At 39.0% G+C, this 23133-nt stretch overlaps 1 protein-coding gene across 2 annotated transcripts; it reads left to right on the top strand.

Annotated features, from left to right (window-relative positions):
- Positions 1 to 437: 437 nt before the first annotated feature.
- On the top strand, positions 438 to 22924 carry tnpo1 (transportin 1). 2 transcript variants are annotated; one of them, XM_006796851.3, is made up of 25 exons: positions 438 to 575; positions 689 to 800; positions 2043 to 2118; positions 2693 to 2842; positions 3914 to 4020; positions 9224 to 9357; positions 9987 to 10068; positions 10844 to 10966; positions 12801 to 12919; positions 13221 to 13281; positions 13503 to 13671; positions 13996 to 14148; positions 14248 to 14473; positions 14666 to 14837; positions 15042 to 15128; positions 15218 to 15325; positions 15663 to 15821; positions 15922 to 16009; positions 16094 to 16192; positions 16275 to 16370; positions 18264 to 18339; positions 19906 to 20005; positions 20098 to 20172; positions 20406 to 20544; positions 20622 to 22924. In XM_006796851.3, exons 2-24 carry the CDS (start codon positions 696 to 698, stop codon positions 20511 to 20513), a joined length of 2673 nt encoding a protein of 890 aa, XP_006796914.1. In that variant the 5' UTR covers positions 438 to 575; positions 689 to 695; the 3' UTR covers positions 20514 to 20544; positions 20622 to 22924. The 2 variants fall into 2 exon arrangements, 1 of the variants encoding a protein (XP_006796914.1); XR_437136.3 differs by lacking the exons at positions 18264 to 18339; positions 20406 to 20544; positions 20622 to 22924.
- Positions 22925 to 23133: the final 209 nt, after the last annotated feature.

Below are 23133 nucleotides of genomic sequence, written 5' to 3'. Positions count from 1 at the left end.
ATTATAACTGATGCTGCTAGCTAAGTTAAAATTACAGGGTAAATGCTGTTGAATTTGTTCGATAAAAAATATAGCCTGAAGATGGAGCTGTTTTCTTGAAATATAAAATGGAAATATGGAAATTTCATAGCCAGTGTCACGATCTGTGCTGCCTTCATGTCCGTTGGAAATCCAGGAAAAGCATTTCCCAGATTTTTCAGCATAGTTTCCCTCTTACAGCGTCTCTTTACCTTCTCTGAACAAAGGGCAACCTCATTTTGTCTTTAATGATAAGACTAAATAGATATATGTAAACATGTTTGGTCCTTCTAGTTATCTTCCTCCTGTAAAAAAGCATCTTTAGTTAGACTATTTAGGCTTAAAAAAACTTGTGGCGCACTAGGACCCTCCAGCTCCGTGTCAGCTGACGATGCAGCCAGTTATATGCGACGCCAGACCGTAGCCCGAAGCTTTTTTTCAGCTTGGGTTGGGAGAAAACGGGTCGACTCGCCGTGTCAGGCCCATGTCTGAAAACCCAAACAAACGTTCACATTTCAGCAGAAAGTCGACTGCACAGCACGGCAAAGCCACAACAGGTAAAAGCCTTTTTTTTTCTATCCGAAATCACTCCGCCTCGTAGGGAGCAGCATTAGTGAGGCGTTCGATGACAAGTCCTCTGTGTGAGCTTATGTTATTTCTTTATCCGCAGCAGCAAGATGGAGTGTGAGTGGAAACCAGACGAGCAAGGACTTCAACAAATTTTACAGCTGCTGAAGGAGTCTCAGTCGCCTGATACGTCCACACAGAGATCCGTCCAGCAAGTATCCTTTTTGAGCCAGATATGGATGATATAATCTGTTAGTGGTTTAATAACAAAACAGACTCAACAGGCTAACGATAGCTAATACTAGCCTGGGTGGTTACAGTTACAAGCAAGTACGCTCGTGCCTTTTTTTTGTCTCGCTTGCACGCGCTACAAACGGAGCAGGTCGTGCTAACATCATTTGACATTAAAAATGCTATAAATTGTCTTGCTTGGTTAATACAATAAGCAACGGTAGCTTCTAATTGCTCCTCCTATACACCTTTACCTTGCATATTGCTTCGGCAGAACATCATAATAAAACATATTTAAAGCCCCGGTATATCATCTGCAATTAAAGCTAAGCTTACCGGAAACATGCTATGTTAGTAATTTAAGTAGACATTCAAATTAGAAATTCTGTGTATAATATAATGATGTAATGGTGATGGTGTTAATTGTGACAGAACACCCCCCCCCCCCCCCCCCCCCCCCCTCCCCGACATCTGTCCGTGCCTTGCATCCACAGAAGTCTATGCAAAGCACGAAATTGCTGGATTTTACTAGTGCAACAGAATCTGAAATCTCCTGTTCTAAAACAGGAGTTTGATGGAGTGGAATAAGAAGCCGTCATTATTCAAGCATTTTCGCTGTGACACTTTACTCTATGTCACTTTTCCAAAGGGTGCCAGGGATTATCAAACAAAACCGTATTAAGGTGACCTCTTCCGGCTAGATTAAATGGCAAGCACTAAAGGGTAGGTTTAACATGTAAGTGCTTTATTAGCTTTACTCTGTAGCTCGGGCACTGCATTGTCACACAACACTGTGCTAGTGTTGTGTGACAATGCAGTTGAGGAACAATCATCTGCTGCTCAGAGCTGCTGGTCCTTACGTTTTTGTCTGGTTTCATGCAGATCCTTAATAATTTTCTTATGTAACCCTTCATACAGACTGTCTCATTAACTCATAGACTAGCTGCTGTTATAGCCCTAAAGATGCCATCTGCCAGTACAGTCATGCCAAATGACACATTTATGACCCCCTTACAAGCATACACCCAGTCCACTCACACACACTGACATACGCTCCCATCATTATGCTGTTAGATTAGACCACTCCTCCTCTTTATATGGGGAGGAGGGGAAAAAAAATCTGTCTTTGGCTTTATTCTTATTATCAGATTACAGAATGCAGTGATGTTCTTTCAGCCTTTTAACATGCGCTTCGTACATTTGTAACCCTTAACCATTTCTCCCAGAGACTCGAGCAGCTGAATCAGTATCCAGACTTTAACAACTATTTGATATTTGTTTTGACAAAGTTGAAATCGGAAGGTAAGCTGTCCGCCCTTCTCCTTCGCTCTGTCATTTTGTGTCTGTGGTGTGTTCCTAGATCATCTAATAGCACCTGGGCAGCACGGGTGAATGTCAGAGCTGTCGTTTTTATGTAACTGCTTATTGACAGGTCAGCCCGGCCGTGACTTGGGTGACCTGATGGCATCTTTGTTGCAAATGATGTGCCACACAGAATATGGGACACTCTAAATTTTAAAGCTAAATCCTGGCACTGCTCCACTTTTGGCTTGACTGTCTGCACAGCAGATGACCCAAATGTTAAGTGGTGTTAAGACCTTTTCGGTTGCATGACGACCTTAGCTCAGATGCAACAATCCACAAGTGTTTAAACAAAAAAAAAAAAAGACCAAATTTATTACTTACCCATTTTAAGCAAACAGTAAAATAGTTTCTGTCCACAATGTTAGTATAAATGTCTGAACATAATTTCTGTAATACTCTGCTTGTGAAAAATGAAAGGAAAGCAATTTAATGTCTGAGTCACCAGCCTTCATTTTGATCACAGCTAGAGTGGAATTTTGACATTTCCTTCCTTGGCCTTTTCTCTCCCAAGATGAACCGACCCGGTCCTTGAGCGGGCTCATACTGAAGAACAATGTGAAAGCTCACTATCAGAACTTCCCTAATGGCGTGTCTGATTTCATCAAGAGTGAGTGCCTCCAAAACATCGGAGACTCATCTCCTCTGATTCGGGCCACTGTTGGTAAGTCTCATCCTCTCGGTCTTCTGATTGTAATGTTGCCCTTAGCATCCACGCATACCTTTTATGTTTAAATGTTTTCTGTTGTTATGTATGTTGCTTTGTTGTTCCTGTAAATAACTTCCTTATTTGCTTAAACTACATGCTGAAATATAAAACCTACAGCTCACTTTATTGGGAACATAATCAGCATTCGCAGACAAAGCAGGGAAATAAATGACAATGAATATTTACACAACACCTTATTATTGGTTGTGATGGTTGTATATTATTTACACTAATTAAACCGATGAAACGGATTTGGGATAGTAGCTAATTTATTTTCTTATTTTTAGGGATATGGTTGTGTTTTTAGTAGAAAATGAATCTGCTTTTCTGTGTTGTTTATATTTCTTTATTTATCCAGTGGGCAGAAATCTATGAAAAAATCCTTAGAAATAAACAGCCCTACTCCTGCAGTTCTCTTCTCTCCATTCTTAACCCCTCCCACCAGATTAGCGTGGACGCATAGACTTGTCAAAAGCGTGCTATTGCTGACTTTTGACTTCAGGGACTCAAAGTTTGCTCTCTCAGGTTTTCACCGCTGCTTGGCTAATCTGGCCTAACGGACCTGTAACTGGCTCAAGATTGTGAAGCCTGAAAACAGAGCTTAAAGGCAGTGCAGTTATCTCTCAGACCTTGTCAGTTACAATATGATTGAAGGCTACTGTGAATTTATTTTTAATCCAGTGAGAGCAAAGCCCTACACTGGCTTTAAATGCCTCTAAATAGTCTTCCTTAACTCAATAGGCTACTGTATCAGAATGTTAAAGGCCAGCTTTTAAATGCTGGTTTGGTCTCCCAAGCATTCCCTGCTATTATTGCAGAATCTTGATATTAACATTTGCATAATTAGGGGTCATCCTGCTGTTTAAGCTAACTTGAAGCTATTTATGTGCTGCATTTCTGTTGCTTCTATTCACATGGATTATAAACAGAAGCGCTTTATAATATTAAATGTCTGTGTTTCATTATATCCTGTGCATGTTTTTGGATTTTGGTTTAATCAACTAACTCAACCCACTCTGATAACAGGCATCCTCATCACTACAATTGCCTCCAAGGGAGAGCTACAAAACTGGCCGGAGCTGTTACCCAAACTCTGCCTGCTGCTGGATTCTGAGGATTATAACACATGTGAAGTGAGGACAAACAAATCAGAAGCTTATAATTAATTTCTTTTAGGCACTAAGCTGATGTTTGCTGGTGGTGTCACAAATGTGTTGATACGGGTAAAAGATGTGAAAACTATTTCTTAGGGGTTCTACAGATGATGTTTCCTGTAATAATCCACTAACACCGTGTTTCCACAGCAATGTATGTACTAACCCAATTACAAATGAGCAAGCTATATATAAACAGGAAATCACTTAGATCATTTCAAAAGTTCTTAAAAATCTAAAGTTATCTTGTAACACACTGAACTGAAAATGCATCATACAAATACAACGTGGCTCTAAAATCTTCTGCAGTAATCAAAAATATGAGATTGATTTTAATAAAATGTCTTCTGACAAAACTGACTTGGTTAAGATGGACCCAAATGTTGCAGCTGAGTAGCCATGATGCATTCATGTTTCAGTCACTCTGGGGCACATGAATAGTGCTTTGCAGGAAAGTGTAGAAATTCAACATTTCATTACTAAAAAAAATCACACAAAGAGTCCCGAACCAGCTTAAAGAATCCAACCTGAAATGCAGTGGGCTCAGCGTTAATATGGCAGCAGCTATTACTTTGCTTGATATGGACATGACGCTAATGTCATTTTGTAATATTATCATCTGCCAACGACTCCGATTTCTTCCTCTTTAATTACTGTGCTTTCAACTCATCAGAAGTTTAACAAAAGCGTGTGTGTGAGTATGAGAATGAGAGGCAGCTTTTTGCAATAGCTGTGTTGGAGATGGGTGGGGAGTGCTGAGATTAAGCGTGCACATCTTTCTGACCGTATATTACAGCCCATGTGTGCTGTAATTAAGCTTGTTTCCCTGTCTGGGCACACAGACAGTTGTGCGTGTACTGTTTATTTGTTTATTAATTAATTTATTGTGGAAAGAAAAGCTGGCTCAGCTATAAAGCAGCATCTGGATGGTATCCTGCTGGCCAGATGAGCTAAAGACATTCGCACAGCTGGAGCAGCCGCTGCAGACTGCAGATTATTCAGCTCTGACTCATTTATTCTCTCTCTTTTTTGATCATCGTCCAAATATGCTTTAATTTTCAAATCGCCGATAACTACATGCTGTTGGGTCATATTTCATCTTTACAGGCCACCATGATCCACTCTTTGTGTTTTAATATCTTTAATTTTTCTGAATGTTCTGCAGAATAAAACTCAAGTGCTTGTTCTTCTAAATGCTCCATTGCAGCAGCCACGAAAATGACAGTACAGTCGTTTGTTGTGGCTGTTAGATCATCTGATTTGTGTAACCATATTCAAGCTCATATAAACTCCCAGGTCATTAGTATTCTGTCAGCTGGATTTGCCCATAACATCAGAATTAATAAATTAAACGGCATGTTAAAGTGTCGTGGTAAATTCAGCTGTGTCTTAGGGCAATAAAAATACATGCTGACAGGATTATTACTTGTCGATGTGATTTGAAGTAATTTAAGGAATAGGTGTGACATAAAAAAATAAGGCTGTGTAGCACCGCTGCCAGCCTCCTTTGTAAAGCTTGTTCAGAAGCTGAGATTTAGGTCAGGTAGTTACTGCAGACCATCTTGAAGTGTGTGTGTGTGTGTGTGTGTGTGTGTGTGTAAGAGGCTTAACACTCAAGCAACCAAATGTAGAAACTCCTTATAAGACCAGCTATGTTTTTTGAAAAGAAGCTTGAGGGTTGGAAAGCTTCTTAATGTTTCTTGTTGAAGATGGTCAAGTTGCTGCACTGTGAATAACTAGGAAGCAAACAAATAATCATTACTATATCTCTTTCCTCCAAAAGCACAACATTTGACGACCTCCCCTCTAACCTTAATGATGAGTTTTGACACCTCAGTATATATCAATGAAGATGTGGTTTCCAGGTTTTTCCAAGGTTAGCTGCATCAGCAGAGACCATCCCCACCAACTTCTAGTGCACACCCAGTTATTTTATGTTTATATAAGCAGGCCAAAGTTTGAAATAAAAACCTTAGTGTAGTCAGTCAGAAGAGATGCTGTCATACATATGTCAGGATGTCAGTGGGTAGTTTGAGCTCTCGTTGGCAGAGTTAAGGCCGATTTGAGGATAACTTCAGAGAACCGTGACCCAGAGCAGCATCTAGCTGTGTGTCTGAGGTAAAATAGGATTATTTTACTATTTCAGCATCATTGTATATTTAGCTTAGTGCATTTTTTGAGCTATGAACCAAATTAAGTGCTCTGAATGGTCAGATCTGTTTATTTCCATGCAAAATATCAGAAAAATCAAGCTTGATTCAGGGGGGGAAATGAAGGTTTAAAATTTGTCCTGTGATATTACGCAGTTGGTTTGAAGTTCATGAATGTAAGACATGTAGAAATGCATGTAAAAAATAGGCAGATTCAAAAAATATTAACACACGAAATATTTGCCCGACTTGTATACATCTGGTGTGTAAAGAGTTTAAGTGTGAGATAGATGGGGGGCTATTGGGAAAAGTGAATCAGCTAGTCTAGAGTCCAAGATTTAAATATTGAGCTGAAAATAAGTAAATAAGTACACTTTAAAGGGTCAGTATTTCTTCTTGTTGCTGATGTTGATGCAATTGTTGCTGTAGAATCTGGCACCTTCTTCATTTTAGAAGAGAGCCACTGGTAGTCTTGATTAGCCATATAGTACTCTTTAAGAACTGAGCATCCACTGCCTCCCCAAAATAATCCACTATTTCTATCAGCATGACTTTGATATCTATTTTGGGAGTATATTTAGTGACTGCCAGTGTACAGTTTCCGATCTGTAATCTACGCTTTGAGAAACGTGTAAATGCATGTTGGCCTTGGGCCATTTGATCAATATATGTTGTGCATTTACAGTATCTGTGCAAGATGATCCTCGTGACTCTCCCAGTGAATCATCCTCCCTCTGATTGCTCAACAGTCCCACGCTGAGACATAATGTCTGCTGACGCTGTGTATAAAGACAAGCTTCTGTATATGGTGAAACTGCAGCATGCTGTTTTTAGCTTTAAATCATCTTTTCTCAAGTAATGATGTCATAGATTTTTTTTTTTTTAAATGTATGTATTTTTTTTTTTTTTAAGCTTAGTATGCACATAACAAAACGCAGAAAAATGAAAACACATTCGTTTTGGTAACATAAGGAGCTGCTGCCCTACCAGTGAGTCCTGCCTTGTTTGTGGTTTAAGGCGAGTGGTTGCTGGAAGAGCTCCTCGTGTCACCACGCTGTGCTCTTCTCTGCATGCTCTATATAAAGAAACAAGCAGGTGTGTCGGATGCCAAGTTTAATGCTGGTGGACGGCTTAATATAGGTTATGGCTGTGTTTTGATTAATGGAGGTTGACAAGTGGCTATAACAGTGTTGATGCCACTCGAAGGGGAAAACTATCACCTATGATAATGCTCTGCCACCACAGTGCTCATTTGTAGCATTATTCCCATTTCAAGGGCAGGATTCTGAAGGAGTCGTTTAGTCAACTACATGTGTATTATTATTTTTCTTCTTTGCCCTGGCTCACAGCCATCTGCGTGACTTGCATTCTCACAGTGAACGACCTTCAGTAGCAGGACTTGAAAGGAAGATTACACTTTAGATACTTGCATATCATTGAAACACTTGCAGGCCACTCCCATTCCTTTGCACTTCTCTCTTGACACACACAAATGCCTGTATTATGTTTTGACGTCACTGTGTGCAGCGCTGGAGCACAGTTGTGCGTAATATGAAATATTTGTTTGGGTTCCCACGCAGGTTCGCAACCAGCATTATCAGTTATCCTGGTCATTATTCTCGATTAGTCGTGATGTGTGGTAACATATCATGCCATGCCAGCATTTAAACCCCAGTGATCTTGAATACATATGGATAGCAGGGGAAAAGTCTTTCTTCTAAATAGCTCATTAGTAATCCAGTCATGTTTTTCAACATTAAGATAAATCTGACATTTTGGGGGCTGTCATGAGGTTTTTATGTCATGGCTTATGTATATCACATCTGTTTAGTTTTTTTGTTTTTTTGGGGGTTTTTTTTGGATTTCCAATTCTTAGCTTAAACAGCAGCAGGAACTCCCAACTGTCTTCTTTCGTCTGTTTCTAGGTGTCATTAGCAGTTATCTCAATGTCATCTCCAAATTCCAAAAGGAAATTTCCACTGCCGTCTCCAACTAACTGCTGGCATCAAGATTCAGTCTGATGAAAGAAATGCCTTTTCCCCCTTCATAAATTTCCTTTGTCCCTTCTTGTTTGTGACCTTGATTTAACCTTAGCCTCCTTGTCTTGTGTCACCCCTGTGGTTCTGAGCATATTTTTCCCCTCCCTTTTTTTTTTTTTTTTCTTGTGGAGATGGCTCTGTATCTGTCCTCTAAAAGGAATGCCGACATGGGAGTGGTTTCCATAGAAACACATTTCAGACAGCGTTGGTGTCAGTGCTGTGCCGTTTCTTGTATCTGCCTCTCAGGCTGCAATTTTTTTATTTATTTATTTATTTTTGTGAGAGAGACTGAAGTCTGCAGCATATCGTGAGCATGCATACTAACCATCTGTCAAGCAGCTTATATTAGTGTGTGTGTGTGTGTGTGTGTGTGTGTGTGTGTGTGTGTGCCAACTGTTTGAAGGTTATTAGAGCAGAAGTGGATGAATCCTATTGAACATCATGGATGAGAAGGTGGAATGCATTATTTAGTGCTTTCACTGTGCAAATACTAGCACTATGATCCTCCATGTCTCATATGTTACAGAGCTTATACACAGTATGTGGATTTATAGAACCAGGGTGATTTTGTTTTGGGCTTGGGTTTAAATATGCGTGATTATAATATGACTATAGTGTACCATAAGGGCAATTTATTTATTTCACTGTGTGGAGAATGGCCTCATACATTGTATCTGTCTGTATTTGGCTCTTAAGCATGTAAAGCCTTTGGCTCTTATGAGTGCTTCCGATTGCAGACTCTATTCTTACTATGCAATGAAGCCAATTATGTTGTTATACAGTAATTGTTGCCTCAATGTTAGATGAGAATCGGGCAAATAAGACCAGTTCCAAACACGTTTTATTCCTACTGTCTACTTCAGTGTCTCAGTATTTTGGGGTTAACTTTCTGATAAATTAGCAGAAAAATTAAATCTTCCATCATGTCTCTTTCTTTCTCATTGTTTACTTTGCTGTCTTTTCCTTATGTCATTTTTTTCCCTTTGTTTTCAGGGAGCTTTCGGAGCTCTTCAGAAGATCTGCGAGGACTCTGCTGAGATCCTGGACAGTGACATGCTGGACCGTCCTCTGAACATCATGATCCCCAAGTTCTTGCAGTTTTTCAAACACAGCAGTCCTAAGATTAGGTATCATAATACTTCTTTTTTTCCAATTTTGCTGACTGAAGTTGACTTTAAGTTACACTGTCCTTTGAACCTTTCACTTACACATGGATGTTTTATTATTTGAAATGACCTAGTCTGTTACAGTCTTTTAGAATGTGCATGGCATTGCATTTAAATTGTCTGTGAATGCTGTTTATTATACCTGTTTAGTGACGGTGCATACTTTTCAGTTAAAACTACTTTAAGCAAATGAAGATGGTTCCTTTCCTCCTCAGTAATTTAAAATCGATGAAATACTTCTACTGGGACTTACTTGACATTCCAGCTGATATCAGCTGGTGTACCAAAACTGTGTGACTTTGTGTCTTGCCTGAACTATTCTCCATTTGTTGGATACAATAAAATGTCTAGTCTAAATCTGAATACACAGCCAGTATGCACATTTTCAGTCTGTCTTATGTTTCTTAGAGACGACACACAATGAGTGTCTGTTGCAGTGTAAAACTCCTGTAGAGAGAGATGTTTCTCATATTTGGAGGTTAGATTGGAGGAGATGGGGCAAATAATAATACAGAGGCTACATTCACAGTGTGCAGCATGTGAGGAAAACATGTCGGTGTGACTCTAATGTGGTTGTTACTCTGTTGCAGGTCTCATGCCATCGCCTGCGTCAATCAGTTCATCATCAGCAGGACTCAGGCTCTTATGCTTCACATCGATCCTTTCATTGAGGCAAGTCAGACTCTAATGCTCCTTTATACTATCTATTATACTTTGGGGTTGGGTTTTTTTTATTTTTTAAAGTGTATCTATATGCAAAACAAATCATTGGCCCCAAAAGAAAGAAACAGAAGCTACTATAGGGTCACTTCAATAGGGCGAGCTATTCCTCTGACAGTTTGGGATCTACCTCTCCAGTTTGTGGCTCTCTGTAATCAGTCGCCGCATATGCCAAGCCTCATGCAAATTATTGCAAATTATATTATGTTTAGGGCTTGGGAGAAGAGATTAATAATAAGAAAATTGAAGTCAGATATTTGGCAATAGCAAGAGGCTGAAGCACAAAAAAACTGTTTAAAAGTGTAATAAATGAACTAAAGCCGTCATAAATTGAACAGCTATGACTTTATGTCTGAAACATTTGTGTACTGTGCTGAAGACAACTCAACTGAAGTCAAGCTGGGGCTGAGCTGTACCTTTCTGTAATGCCAGTTTGTACCGTAAGATGGTGCAGCACCTCAATGTATGTCTTTGTTATGTCTTTTAAAGATATGGGGTATATATTTAACATTTTGATATAGTAAACCGGGACATTTAAAGCAAATGGCTACAGATTATACATACAGCAAATTGCAGAACTGTGTACATTCACAAACATCTAAAACACTGCTACATTATCTGTAATGTTCTGCATTACTGTATTGACTATTCCCCTCTCAATCATATTTATTCTTATGTTATTGCCAACAGTGGTATTAACTTTAAGCTGTCGTCCTGCCCTCTGTAGAATCTCTTTGCACTGGCAACAGATGATGAGCCAGAAGTGAGGAAGAATGTTTGTAGAGCTCTTGTTATGTTGCTTGAGGTTCGCCTCGATCGTCTCCTGCCACACATGCATAACATCATAGAGGTGAGTGTATTGTAAAGATGAAGAATGACTATATTAACTAAGAGGGAGAAGCCTAAAAGCTGATAATTGGTGCAATATTGAAATGGGTTTTCAAGGTTTAGAGAGGCGGTATAATTCTAGATTCTCCCTGCGTTCTGCAGTGTTTTTTCAATACCATTTGGGGAAGACAGACAAAATACTACTATGTGAGAGAGCAGGCCAACTTTAGCTTGCACCCGAATGCACACTCCTCCACACAGCTTCCTCTACAGTCTTTGAATTATATTAAGTCAGCATTTCAGATGGTCAAATGTCAAGCTTGACAGAACATTTTTGGATTTATATAGTAACATAAATGGACTATCATTTATTTGGCACTTACTATAGTCTGTTTAACCATTGAATGTGCATTGCAGCACAAGCCATGTTTACTTGCACAAGCCATGTTTACTTACACACACACACACACACACACACACACACACACACACACACACACACACACACACACACAGTCATACAGCACCTTTTATACATATACTAAAAACACTTTACCCAAAGCCCTTTTGGCAGGCATACCTGAAGAGCCAGGATTGAATCACTTACATTAGTGAGTCAGCTAGTGAAGAAGCCACAACCACCCCAATGTATTCATGTAAAAAGGAAATGGGGAAAAAAATAACAGTGTGCTCTTCAAAATGAAACTTGCATGTTAGATACTTAAAAATCATGTAGCTTGTTGTTAAATGTAGGGTGCTTTTTTTTTTTTTTCTATAAACCTCAGGAGTGTGGATAAATATGACATTTTGAAATGGAAAATGTGCATGAACCCTGAGTAAATATGACATAAACCTCTATTAATAACACAGCAGTAAGCAACTCTGTTGTACTGGAGGTCGTTTTGTCATTCTGATGAACATGGCCGAATAAAGTAGGGCTGTGTTTTTTTTGTTTGTTTTTTTTTGTTTGTTTGTTTGGGTTTTTTTGTTAATTTATTTATTTTTCCCCCCAATTTTGCAAACATGACTTTGCTGAATAATTATTTGTTTGCCCACTAAATCTATAAAATGATAGTTTCTCATAAAAAGTTATTGCTTACTCTTTATCAGCCCATTTGCTTTTCTCTGATGGGTTTGGTTTAAACAATAGACATGCACGGGTAGTTTTTAGTTGTGTTACTGGCTTCACTTTCTTTACTCATGTATTAAAATACAAACACCTTATGTGAATTTATTATTTTTATATTCATTATATCATAGTAGTCAGATGGCAAAAACAGATGTTCAAAAGCACCAAACAAACAAATTAGAAATACTTTTTCTTTCTTCTTCTTCTTCTTCCTTGTGAGCTATTCATTATAGAAGACAAAGTAAACAGTTACTCACATCACTGCTTGATTTAGACTCTTGCAAATCTTTGGCCCTTATAAAACATATATGCAACGTGTACTGAGCTCATGAACGTTAAAGATGAGGACAATTCACATGCACACACTGATGTACTATATTGTTGTGGGGTTTTTTTAGATCAGCTCATACACTTATATTATCTGTGAGGTAAAAATAATTTCCAAAAGCTGTATATATGTTGATGATCCTGGTACTATAAGAATTTATGTAGTAAGTTTGATATAGATTGATCAATGCCTCTAAGAGGAGTTGGGGAACAGACAAACATACACCATGGTCATTATAATAAGACAAGAATGAAATGAACTATTCTCTGAACAGATAGTTGAACCTGCATCGCAGGTTTTAGATTTGGTTGCATTCCTTCCTTTGGGATGAAATATTCAGATTTGTACGTGAAAATATTTTTGTTTATTTGTATGTTTTGTTTTGTTTTTTAAATTCAGTACATGCTACAGAGGACTCAGGACCATGACGAGAATGTTGCCTTAGAGGCCTGTGAGTTCTGGCTGACACTGGCCGAGCAGCCGGTGTGTAAGGAAGTGCTGTGTGGCCACCTCTCCCAGTAAGAAAATACACACACACACATACACACAACCAGATGTAATGTACAGACTTATGCTGGTTTTGAAAGTAGCTGATTCATAGCAGCCTTGGCAGCAAGTCAGCGAAGACCTTGTACTAGGGTGTTATTTTTCCTCACCTCACAGTGGCTGATTAAGAGTTGACCTCAGGTTTAACATCTGTCACCAAATTGTCACATTAAACTGTGTCCACAGCAGGGACCAAATGTGAGTAATTGCCTGTGAGTTCTGCCCTAACCTTGCCCTTTGTTCTCATCATTTTTCCCGCCGCTTCTGCTCCAGGCTCACTCCGGTGCTTGTCAACGGGATGAAGTACTCTGAGATTGACATCATTCTGCTCAAGGTCAGTTTGTACTGCCTAATATGTTTACGTGAAGGTACAATGATAAACTGCTCCAGGAGTCAAGCTGACATGCAGTTAAGTTGTTTGTGATGTACAAACAAATTAGAGTTGTATACATTTTACAACACAAAATGCATGGCTAATTTCTGGTTTCAGCTGACTGAACTCTCATGCTAATGCCTACACGCTGAAGAATTTTTATACCATACGTTCATTTTCAGGGAGACATTGAAGAGGATGAGGCCATTCCAGACAACGAGCAAGACATCAGACCACGCTTCCATCGCTCCCGCACTGTTGCCCAACAGCATGAGGGTGATGGAATTGAGGATGAGGAGGATGAAGATGACGAACTAGATGATGATGATACTATCTCTGACTGGAACCTGCGTGAGTTCAGTGCATATCTAAATTGAACTGTCTAGATTGCTCTGTGATGGTTGTTTCAAGATGATTCATAGTGGCTCTTTATCCATGAACTCCACTGAAAGGAGCCCTGCATTGTCTTGTAGTCCAAACGGCTAATAGAGAAGAGGAAGGTCTCATTTTTCTTAGGTTTTATGTAACTTTACAATCAGTGGAACAAAAATGCTACATCGTGCACCTTTTTAACAGTCCCAAAAAGCAGATGGTGTACTAATTGTCTTCTGCTTGTTTGTATTATGCTTGTTACATCTGTATGATCTTTGTTTCTGTGTATGTGTGTGCTGTTAGGCAAGTGTTCAGCAGCAGCGCTTGACGTGTTGGCCAACGTTTTCAGGGAAGATCTGTTGATGCACATCCTGCCTCTTCTCAAAGAGCTGCTTTTCCATCCAGAGTGGGTAGTTAAAGAGTCTGGAATCCTAGTGCTGGGGGCTATAGCTGAAGGTAAGAAGGGGGAAATGAAGAGCGGGAGGTCCCTCTTTGAATATAAAATCAGAAGAAGCACTACTTTGAAACAATACTTTTGTTATCCTTTTTCTCCAGGCTGCATGCAAGGAATGATCCCCTACCTGCCTGAGCTCATCCCTCATCTCGTCCAGTGTTTGTCTGACAAGAAAGCCCTGGTGCGTTCTATCACCTGTTGGACACTGAGCCGCTATGCACACTGGGTTGTCAGCCAGCCTCCGGATGTTTACCTGAAGCCTTTAATGACAGAGCTGCTCAAACGCATTTTGGATAGCAACAAGCGTGTGCAGGAGGCTGCTTGCAGGTGAGCGAGATGATAAAACCATGTCTCTTATTTTACAGCACATTAACTCTGACTTTTTTTTTTTTTTTTTTGCATTGGTGTTTTCCACATATTCCCCTGCATCGAAATTTCAGAGTAGTTACTTTCACACATTGCTTTAACTCCCCCCCCCCTCCTTTTTTTTTTTTTTTTTTAAAAATCTTTCCCTGCCAGTGCCTTTGCCACTTTGGAGGAGGAGGCTTGTACAGAGCTGGTGCCCTACCTGGCATTCATCCTGGACACACTGGTGTTTGCTTTCAGCAAGTACCAACATAAAAATCTGCTAATTCTTTATGACGCGATAGGAACACTTGCAGATTCAGTGGGCCACCATCTCAATAAACCGGTATGCAAAACAGAAGCATTTGCTGGATTTCACTTCACATTTCTATGTAAATCTAACATTAATACTGCTGTTGTCATGTACTTATTTTTGTAAAATGAGGATGACAGTAGACCGCATATCAAAAAAGCTGTATTTGTTTGAATGTAAAATAGAATACATTGAATGCACTGATAACAATGGCTGCCGATGTGTGATATGTATTAGGAGTACATCCAGATGTTGATGCCACCCTTGATCCAGAAATGGAACCAACTAAAAGATGAAGACAAAGATCTTTTCCCTTTGTTAGAAGTGAGTTTCTCATGCACACTTAAAGGTGCCAAAAATCTGCATGATATCCATGATTTTTGTATCTAACCCACAATTCCTGCCTTCCTCAGTGTCTGTCATCTGTAGCCACAGCACTGCAGAGTGGCTTCCTGCCCTACTGTGAGCCCGTGTACCAACGCTGTGTCAACCTCGTTCAGAAGACCCTCGCTCAGTCCATGGTGAGAATGTCTAGAATGGACAACTTAAAGACTTTCTCTGCATTTTCTATTATCTATTTATACGAAATGACATTTAAACCTGCTGGAGACTCTTCGTAGTCAAGTGGAACTCGATGTAAAGCAAAACAACAACAAAAATGGTGATTTTTATTTAGTTTTTTTAAGTTAACAATCTGTTAGTATTGTTTACAATTTGCTGCACTGGCCCCAAGTGGTAAACAAGGTATTTAGTGGACGTTTAACCACTACCACAGTGGGGTGGATCCATAGATAGAAGCCATATAACTTCTTATTTAATATTTATTACTGTTAAATTAAGTCATGTTATATTTTCTAGCTCCATCAGTCCCAACCAGAACAGTATGAGGCCCCTGACAAAGACTTCATGATTGTGGCTTTGGATCTTCTTAGTGGACTGGCAGAAGGATTGGGAGGCACCATTGAGCAGCTGGTGGCTCGTAGCAATATCCTCACCCTCATGTACCAGTGCATGCAGGTAAGGCCCTGTAAAAGTATTCAACATGAAAGAAAACAAACAAACGTAAACTGACTTGCATGTCTCACCTTGTCCTCTGTTTTTTCCTCTAACTGTTCAGGACAAAATGCCAGAAGTTCGTCAGAGTTCATTTGCTCTGCTAGGGGATCTCACCAAGGCTTGTTTCCAGCATGTCAAACCATGCATCGGTACGTTCGGTGTACTTGACTCTGAAGCACCAGTGACAATAAATTCCAAGTCATTTTCTAAGATATTAATTTTCCTCCTTTCAGCTGATTTCATGCCCATACTGGGTACAAATTTAAACCCAGAGTTAATATCGGTGTGCAACAATGCAACATGGGCAATTGGAGAGATATCTATACAAATGGGTAAGTGCCTTTCTTTTAAGACGATGTACAGTGACACATTTAAAATCTGAATTAACTTAAGTTCTTATACCTACACCCTTAGGGCCTGAAATGCAGCCATACATTGCGATGGTGCTGCACCAACTGGTGGAGATCATTAACAGGCCCAATACCCCAAAGACACTACTGGAGAACACAGGTACCACTCGGTGGTAGTGCTGAGCCCGTCAGCCAGCCAGGTTGCCACACACACACACAAACACAGAGAGAGGGAGGTGTATACACTTATACACACACTCACTCACTCACTCAGGTCCACTTAGCCAGGATTAACTATACTTATTAGACTGCGTGTCTTTCCCTTTTAATTTCAGCCTTTCCCAAGGTATGAGCCTTACTAGTTTTGCTTGTTTCACCAAAGTATGTTGAATATTTCAGGTATTGATTTGCAGCCTGGCACAGTGGCCTGTAAGTTGAAATAAAATTAAAATGAAGCCTTGAGCAAGCCCTGGTGTGAAATTCTTAACACTCTTCAACTGAGCAAACCGTGTAAGAGCCCTGCCTTGGAATGAACTAATGTCGACTGACTTTGCTCTATGAGGTGAAGTACAATATTGTAATGAAACCAAATGCAAAGCTTACACAGAATTATAGATAGATGACTGCATAGCCTCACATAGTTACTGATCAGCTAAACAACTAATCCCAAATGACACCTAAACTGACTAAAAGTAGGGCACCTAGCTGAGATTATTTTTAGGTTGCACACTCTACTCTTGTTTGAACCAAATGCATTGGAGATTCGAATTGGATGAGTCAAGTGAACATTGCATCAAAATTATGCATGCAAGGGTGAAGTGTGACCTGCCAAAATAAAAGGAAATAAAACTAGGGACTCTATAGATGTGTTCCTGTTTGTTTGCTGTCAGTTTATTTGTTGCTTTTATTTACTGTTCTTTAAATGTGGATGCATATCTGCCAATAGATGTTAAATGTTGTTAAGAATGGCCAATGTTTGATGCAGGATACATGATAATCAATAACCACTTAACAATTGGGCATCATACAACTTCTTCAATTTTTGAAGTATCAGATCATTAACCTTTCCATTAACAGTTTCTTGCATGTTATTGATCTATAAATTGACAACGCCACAGTGAATCAAACCTTAGCAAACACAGCCATGTGTAAATTCCGTTAACATGGATGTTTCCACGAGAGCCAGCGTACCACTGGAACTATTTTTAAACTAGGTCACATAATACCACAGTTTAAGGTGGCTGTAAATTCTCGGCTCGCAGAGCGGCACTCTTCAGTTTGCCTCTAATCAGCTGATCCTGCACTGAACTCTACTCTAATGAGCATACCATCTGCTTTCTGCATGTGTCATTGGACTGTTCATAAATGCCTGTTTGTTAATGAGAATGTTGCATAGTTTTGTGTCTTCTTAAACTTAGGTCCTCCCTCCTCTCTGCCTCATAAGAACCTGCTGTGCTGGATACTAGTCTCCCTCCATGTAGTTGGCTTGGAGTAATCTGTCATTTCTTTTCCAAAAGAAAAACAAAACAAAAAACATTTCTGTTTCTTATGAAAATTAACATTTGTGAGTTTAAGGGAGAAATCGCTAAGAGGGGGAAAAAAAATCCCACTGAACTGCTCTTGTTTTACGCCATACAGTCACACATGCTACACCTTTTGTTAGCATGTGTCTTGGCACGTACAGTTTCATCAAATTGATCGATTTAAATAGCTTTTTTTTTTTTTTTTTTTTTAAATCCATGTAATTCCTGGAAGCAGATGCCATTGTTTGCCTTTTCTATGAATGTCCTGTCAGAGTTGTCAATGTGTTCTCCCTTAAACGTGTTGTATGTCTTTTTTTAGAGTGTCATATTTTTACATTCCTCCCTTTTGACTTGAAGGGGCAGTAATAATCAACGCTAGTGAAATCTTCTGTTTATTATCATACACAGATTCTGTTGATTTCTGTCTCTGAGTTGTTTGTTTTTTCTTTATTTTTTTCTCCTCCCCCCTCCTCATTGCTCATGTCTTGGTTGGCGTTTGGTGGTGTGTAACCGTGATTGCGTTACCTTAGCAATAACAATTGGTCGTCTTGGTTACGTTTGTCCTCAAGAGGTGGCACCCATGCTACAGCAGTTTATAAGACCCTGGTGTGTATTATTCAATCTTTTATTTAATTCATCTTCTCTCTGCTTTCCTCTGATCTTCTCGTCTGTCGCCTGTTCTTCCCTTTTTCTCCCCTGTAGCTCTCCTCCTCTTCCCCTCCTCACTCTCCTTTCTCAAAAGCGTTTTGGGTTTTATTTTCAGTTTTTTGTTTTTGTTTTTTTCCTATCAGTTTGTAATCATTGCCAACCGTGTGACTAACCCTGTCCTCTTTTAGGTCCTACTTGTGATTTGTTTTTGCCTCAGTAGCACCTTCATGTGTTTTTTATACATTAATTTGTTTAATTTCTAGTTTTTTTTTTTTGTCATTGTAAACTGTCGCTAACAACCTAAAAGATGCATGGGATCAGATTTTTTTGTCACATGCCTGCTGGTTCAACAACAGAGAAAGGATGCAGTCTTTTAATGAGAAAGAGCATTCTTAAATTCCTTTCTCATTTAGTAGTCACCCAGCTGCATGTGCCTGTCCCAAAACGACCCCAAACCTTCTTTAGTAGTTCTTCGAAAACAAAACAAAAAAGTAATGTTATATTCAAGGTGCTATAGATGAGGTTTTGCTGAACACACTGCTCAAAGACATCAGTGAAGATATTAGATGAGTTTCTGAGTTTTAAATATTTTAAAATGCTTGATTTGTTTTACTTGAATCTCTTTTGTGTGCATGCTTCATGTGTTGTTGTAAATCGGGAAACAATTTCATATTTAGATAAATGTGCAAAGTGATCAAAAAGTTCTGTGGCTTTAAAAAAAAACAAACCATGGCAAACTTGACCAATCGCCTCTTCAGCATTGCTTCCTGGTGCACCTCTAGAAAGTTTTCAAGAGCTGCTGATCCTTTAAATCATTCCATTTATGCTCTTTTTCTTTTCTTTTCTTTTCTTTTTTCACTTGCACACGTGTAATGACTCATAGATCTCCTTGGTGAAATGAAAAAAGTAGGGAAAGTTATTTTTAAAGAGATATATTTAAGTCATTATCAATTTTTTTTAACTCTTCCTGATCAGTCTGAGTGGAGAACCAACAGGCTTACAAAGGTTTTAAGCATCATTGCAACAGTTCCCACTGACTTATGTGTACGACAGCTGCACCGCGCTTTACTTTACCATACATTACTGTGCAAATGTCAGGAAAACATGCTAGCATTGATTAAAAGTGCAGGTTTGGAGGTGTCAGCTGTGTTACTGGAAGTAGTTCAGAGGCATACAAGGAGAAAACACTGAAGTTGAACCTTGATCAGATGCAAATTGGAAGTGGTTCTTCATTTTTGTGGGTTAGTTGTTGCAGGACATTTTGATCACATTTGAAAAATGTAATTTGTCTTTAGAGTATATGAAGAAAAGGATTGATAATGAAAACACATTTGTGTCAAAGAAGGTAATTGGCTTCATTTAAAGTTGGTATTATAAACATGCATGTCAGTTTAGTAACATGTACTGAATGCATCCGAGTTTCTGTACTAGTTATTCATAGTTGCAGATTTATGCTGGTTTCTGTTGTTGCTCGAGTATTCTTTAGATAAGCGTGGTGTTAAATGTGGTCGTCCCTGTTGTCAGGTGCACCTGTCTGCGAAATATAAGGGACAACGAGGAGAAGGATTCCGCATTCAGAGGAATTTGCACTATGATTAGTGTAAATCCAGGAGGTGTAGTGCAGGTGAGATGCAGTAGAGAGATGACTGTGTGGACACTTTGTTTTTAATGACTCTGGAAGCTGAAGCATCGCCTTATTTATTTTCTCTGGAACAGGATTTTATATTCTTCTGTGATGCAGTGGCTTCCTGGGTCAATCCAAAGGATGACCTCAGAGACATGTTCTACAAGGTAAAAGCTGAAAAACACTAACAATAAAAATCGCTGAATAAATTCCGTCAGTTTTGCCTGGTTTGAGAATTTGCACTCAGGCTTTAATCCATTTATTGCTTATCAACAGTTATTGCTGCTCCCTAGTGACCAAATTCAGGAATGGCAGCTTTTGCACTTGACACTTTAAAATGCACAGGATTTATTTTGAAAAGCACTCCTCAGTATAAACATCTCGTGGTGTTTAATTTCAGATCCTTCATGGGTTTAAGAACCAGGTGGGAGACGACAACTGGAGACGCTTCGCAGATCAGTTTCCAATGCCACTGAAGGAACGGTTGGCAACCTTTTATGGGGTGTAACTGTTTCCACAGCACGTGCCTCATCGTTGGGGTTGGTACCACTCTGAAAATAATTTTTATTATTTAACCCAAAATGTTGTATTCTAATCAGGGTTTTTCTATATACAGGTCATTCACTATGGGAGACAATATCGGGAACCATCCCAGGGAGCATGTTACCCTTTACTGGGGGGAAGGATCTGCCTGCTGAGGGAAGGGGAAGGGGTGCTGACCCCCCCTCCTTGACCTGGTGGATGGGGTGGGAGGGAGATGATAGCTACAGTTCTCAGTGCCCCTATGCACAGACAAAGGGGCAAAAGGGACTGGCAAGACAACCTTATCACTGGAGGAAAATTCATCTAATCATATCTGAATCAGAAGTTGTAGTTTGTTGGGGTTTTTTTGTTTTGTTTTGGGGTTTTTTTTGCTTTTTCCTCTCCATTTATTCTCCAAACATCTTGTTTTCTGGACTACTGAGAAGAAATGAATGTGGAAAAAATTGAGAAATCTTTACAAAACCCTGTACTTTTTGTTAGACAAGGAGAAATGTAGGTCTTCTGCTCAATATGCGTTTATAAGAGTAAACGAGAAGTATTATGAAGTAAAGCTGAAGGTGTTTTGAGACACATTTCCTGTAAGTACAGAGATGGTTTAAAGTTCCTACAGAAAAAGCTGTTTTGTCACAAGGGAGCACATAGTTTTTGTTTTTTTTAAATGAGCAGCTTTTCTGAAAAATGGGTAGCATGTGTATATCATTGTGGAAAAGCTGTAGTGAAATGTGTTGACAGCTGTTGTTGAGCTTTGATAAGGTTCTTTTTTTGGGTCTTGTATTTACAGTACTCATGTTTTCTTCTACTGGAGATTTACGGCAATCAGCTGTAATGTAGCATGACGGGCTTTACACACACTGACTTAGGAAAATGTGTAAAATCTTGGCTGTGGCGTGATGTCCGAGTGAATCATTGTTTGGTCTTGTGGCGTGAATGTGACATGGACATCTATCTGCAGGCATATCAAAGCTTTAGATGCTTACTTTATCCTTTTATATTGTCTGAGCCTCGGAAAGGACAAATGAAGGAGAAGCATGCAGGATAACAAGATCCTGTTTGCTGATTATTGTGTCATTGTGTTTTGGACGTAAATATCACAATGGCACAAATACTGTCTCAGTGATTTGGTTTTTGTTTGGTTTTTTTTGCCTTTTTTCTTCTGATTTTTTTTTTGACTTTGGTTGTCAGAACCATATAAACCATCAAATCAATGTTAACTATGTTAATTTCTCAATGTACTGATGTTTTTGTTATTGGTTGTTGGAATTTTTGTGCTAAAAGCATGATCTTGAGGATGACTTTCTAATGTTTTGGGTGGTTGTCACTGTGGGGTACTTTCATCTTTTGCATGTTGGTGGCCCCTTACACCCCAACTTAAAGTGGGAAGGTTGCAGGAGCTTCAATCAAGTTTTGGTTTTATTTATTTTTTTATATAGCAACCATTTATGTTCAGCATCACTGTGACTTTTAAAGACTTCACAGTAATCTTGCTGGAGTGTTCTCTTCCTCACCTTTCACCTATAGTTGGATATGTAGATTTTAAATACTGTGAAATTACATGTTGTTGTCTTCTTGTGTTGCAGTGTTATGTTTTTTTTTTTGTTGTTGTTGTTGGTTGGTTTTTTGTTTGGTTTTTTTTTTGTTGTTGTTTTTTTAAATCTATATGTTTAAGTTGCAGATGGCCTGAATGTATTCCATGATGGATTTTTATTTTATTTTTTTTATATTATTGTTTTGTTTAATTTTAATTTTTTATGCCCATCCATTCTTCCTCTGCTGGCCAGAGTAATAACTGCAGTATTTAAATCCTTTGTGATGCACCTAAAATGTACTTACTTACTTACCTACTTACTTAGCAAGTGCTTAAAATGAATGATGTAGCCAAACACTTTAGAATATGACCTGACAGGTCGTTGAGCATTGCTGCTAAAATGTGTGGACCTTAATGCATTAAGCATCTTGATCCAATTGGGATATTAGAGTGTAGAAGTAGTTTAATGTGTTAGCTCAACTGCCACATTAAGAAATGTATTACTAATCTTAGATTAAACATTTTTTGAGGACATACACGGTGAATGCAGGTTATAATGCATCATGGAATACAGAGGCAAATATTTGTATGTGTCACATTATTATGTGTTTAGAAGTGATTTTTGTCTTGTCACATTCCAGCTGTTTGGCTTGCAAAAATATGAAGTAATCGCAGCTTGACGGGGTGGATGTGCACACACTTCTGTTCTTTCTTCAAAAGATAGTAGTTCTACAAAACACACAACAATCCCAATTACTACTGTGCTATAATTTTGACGTAACTGCTGCTATACATTGTACTTGTTTCACTATATGAATATGTTTTTGTGTTAACCTCAGGTTGTGGTGTGTGTGTGTGTGTGTGTGTGTGTGTGTGTGTGTGTGTGTGTGTGTGTGTGTGTGTGTGTGTGTGTGTGTGTGTGTGTGTGTGTGTGTGTGTGTGTGTGTGTGTGTGTGTGTGTGTGTGTGTGTGTGTGTGTGTGTGTGTGTGTGTGTGTGTTTTGTTTTTTTAAAATCGATTTCCTCATATCTCCACCTTTCCACATCTCTTCAAACAAGAA

The sequence above is a fragment of the Neolamprologus brichardi genome, chromosome 7 (genome assembly GCF_056152115.1).
Source record: "Neolamprologus brichardi isolate AB-2024 chromosome 7, ASM5615211v1, whole genome shotgun sequence".
Lineage (NCBI taxonomy): Eukaryota > Metazoa > Chordata > Actinopteri > Cichliformes > Cichlidae > Neolamprologus > Neolamprologus brichardi.
Note: the sequence above shows the minus strand (reverse complement) of the source record. Positions and strands in the feature narration are given on the sequence as shown.

Excerpts from the sequence above, each read along its gene's own strand:
- tnpo1 (XM_006796851.3), top strand. The coding sequence starts at position 696 with ATGGAGTGTGAGTGGAAACCAGACGAGCAAGGACTTCAACAAATTTTA. Across the intron at positions 13,672-13,995 it reads TATCTCTGACTGGAACCTGC|GCAAGTGTTCAGCAGCAGCG; the intron begins GTGAGTTCAGTG and ends GTGTGCTGTTAG. Across the intron at positions 20,173-20,405 it reads TCAGAGACATGTTCTACAAG|ATCCTTCATGGGTTTAAGAA; the intron begins GTAAAAGCTGAA and ends GTTTAATTTCAG.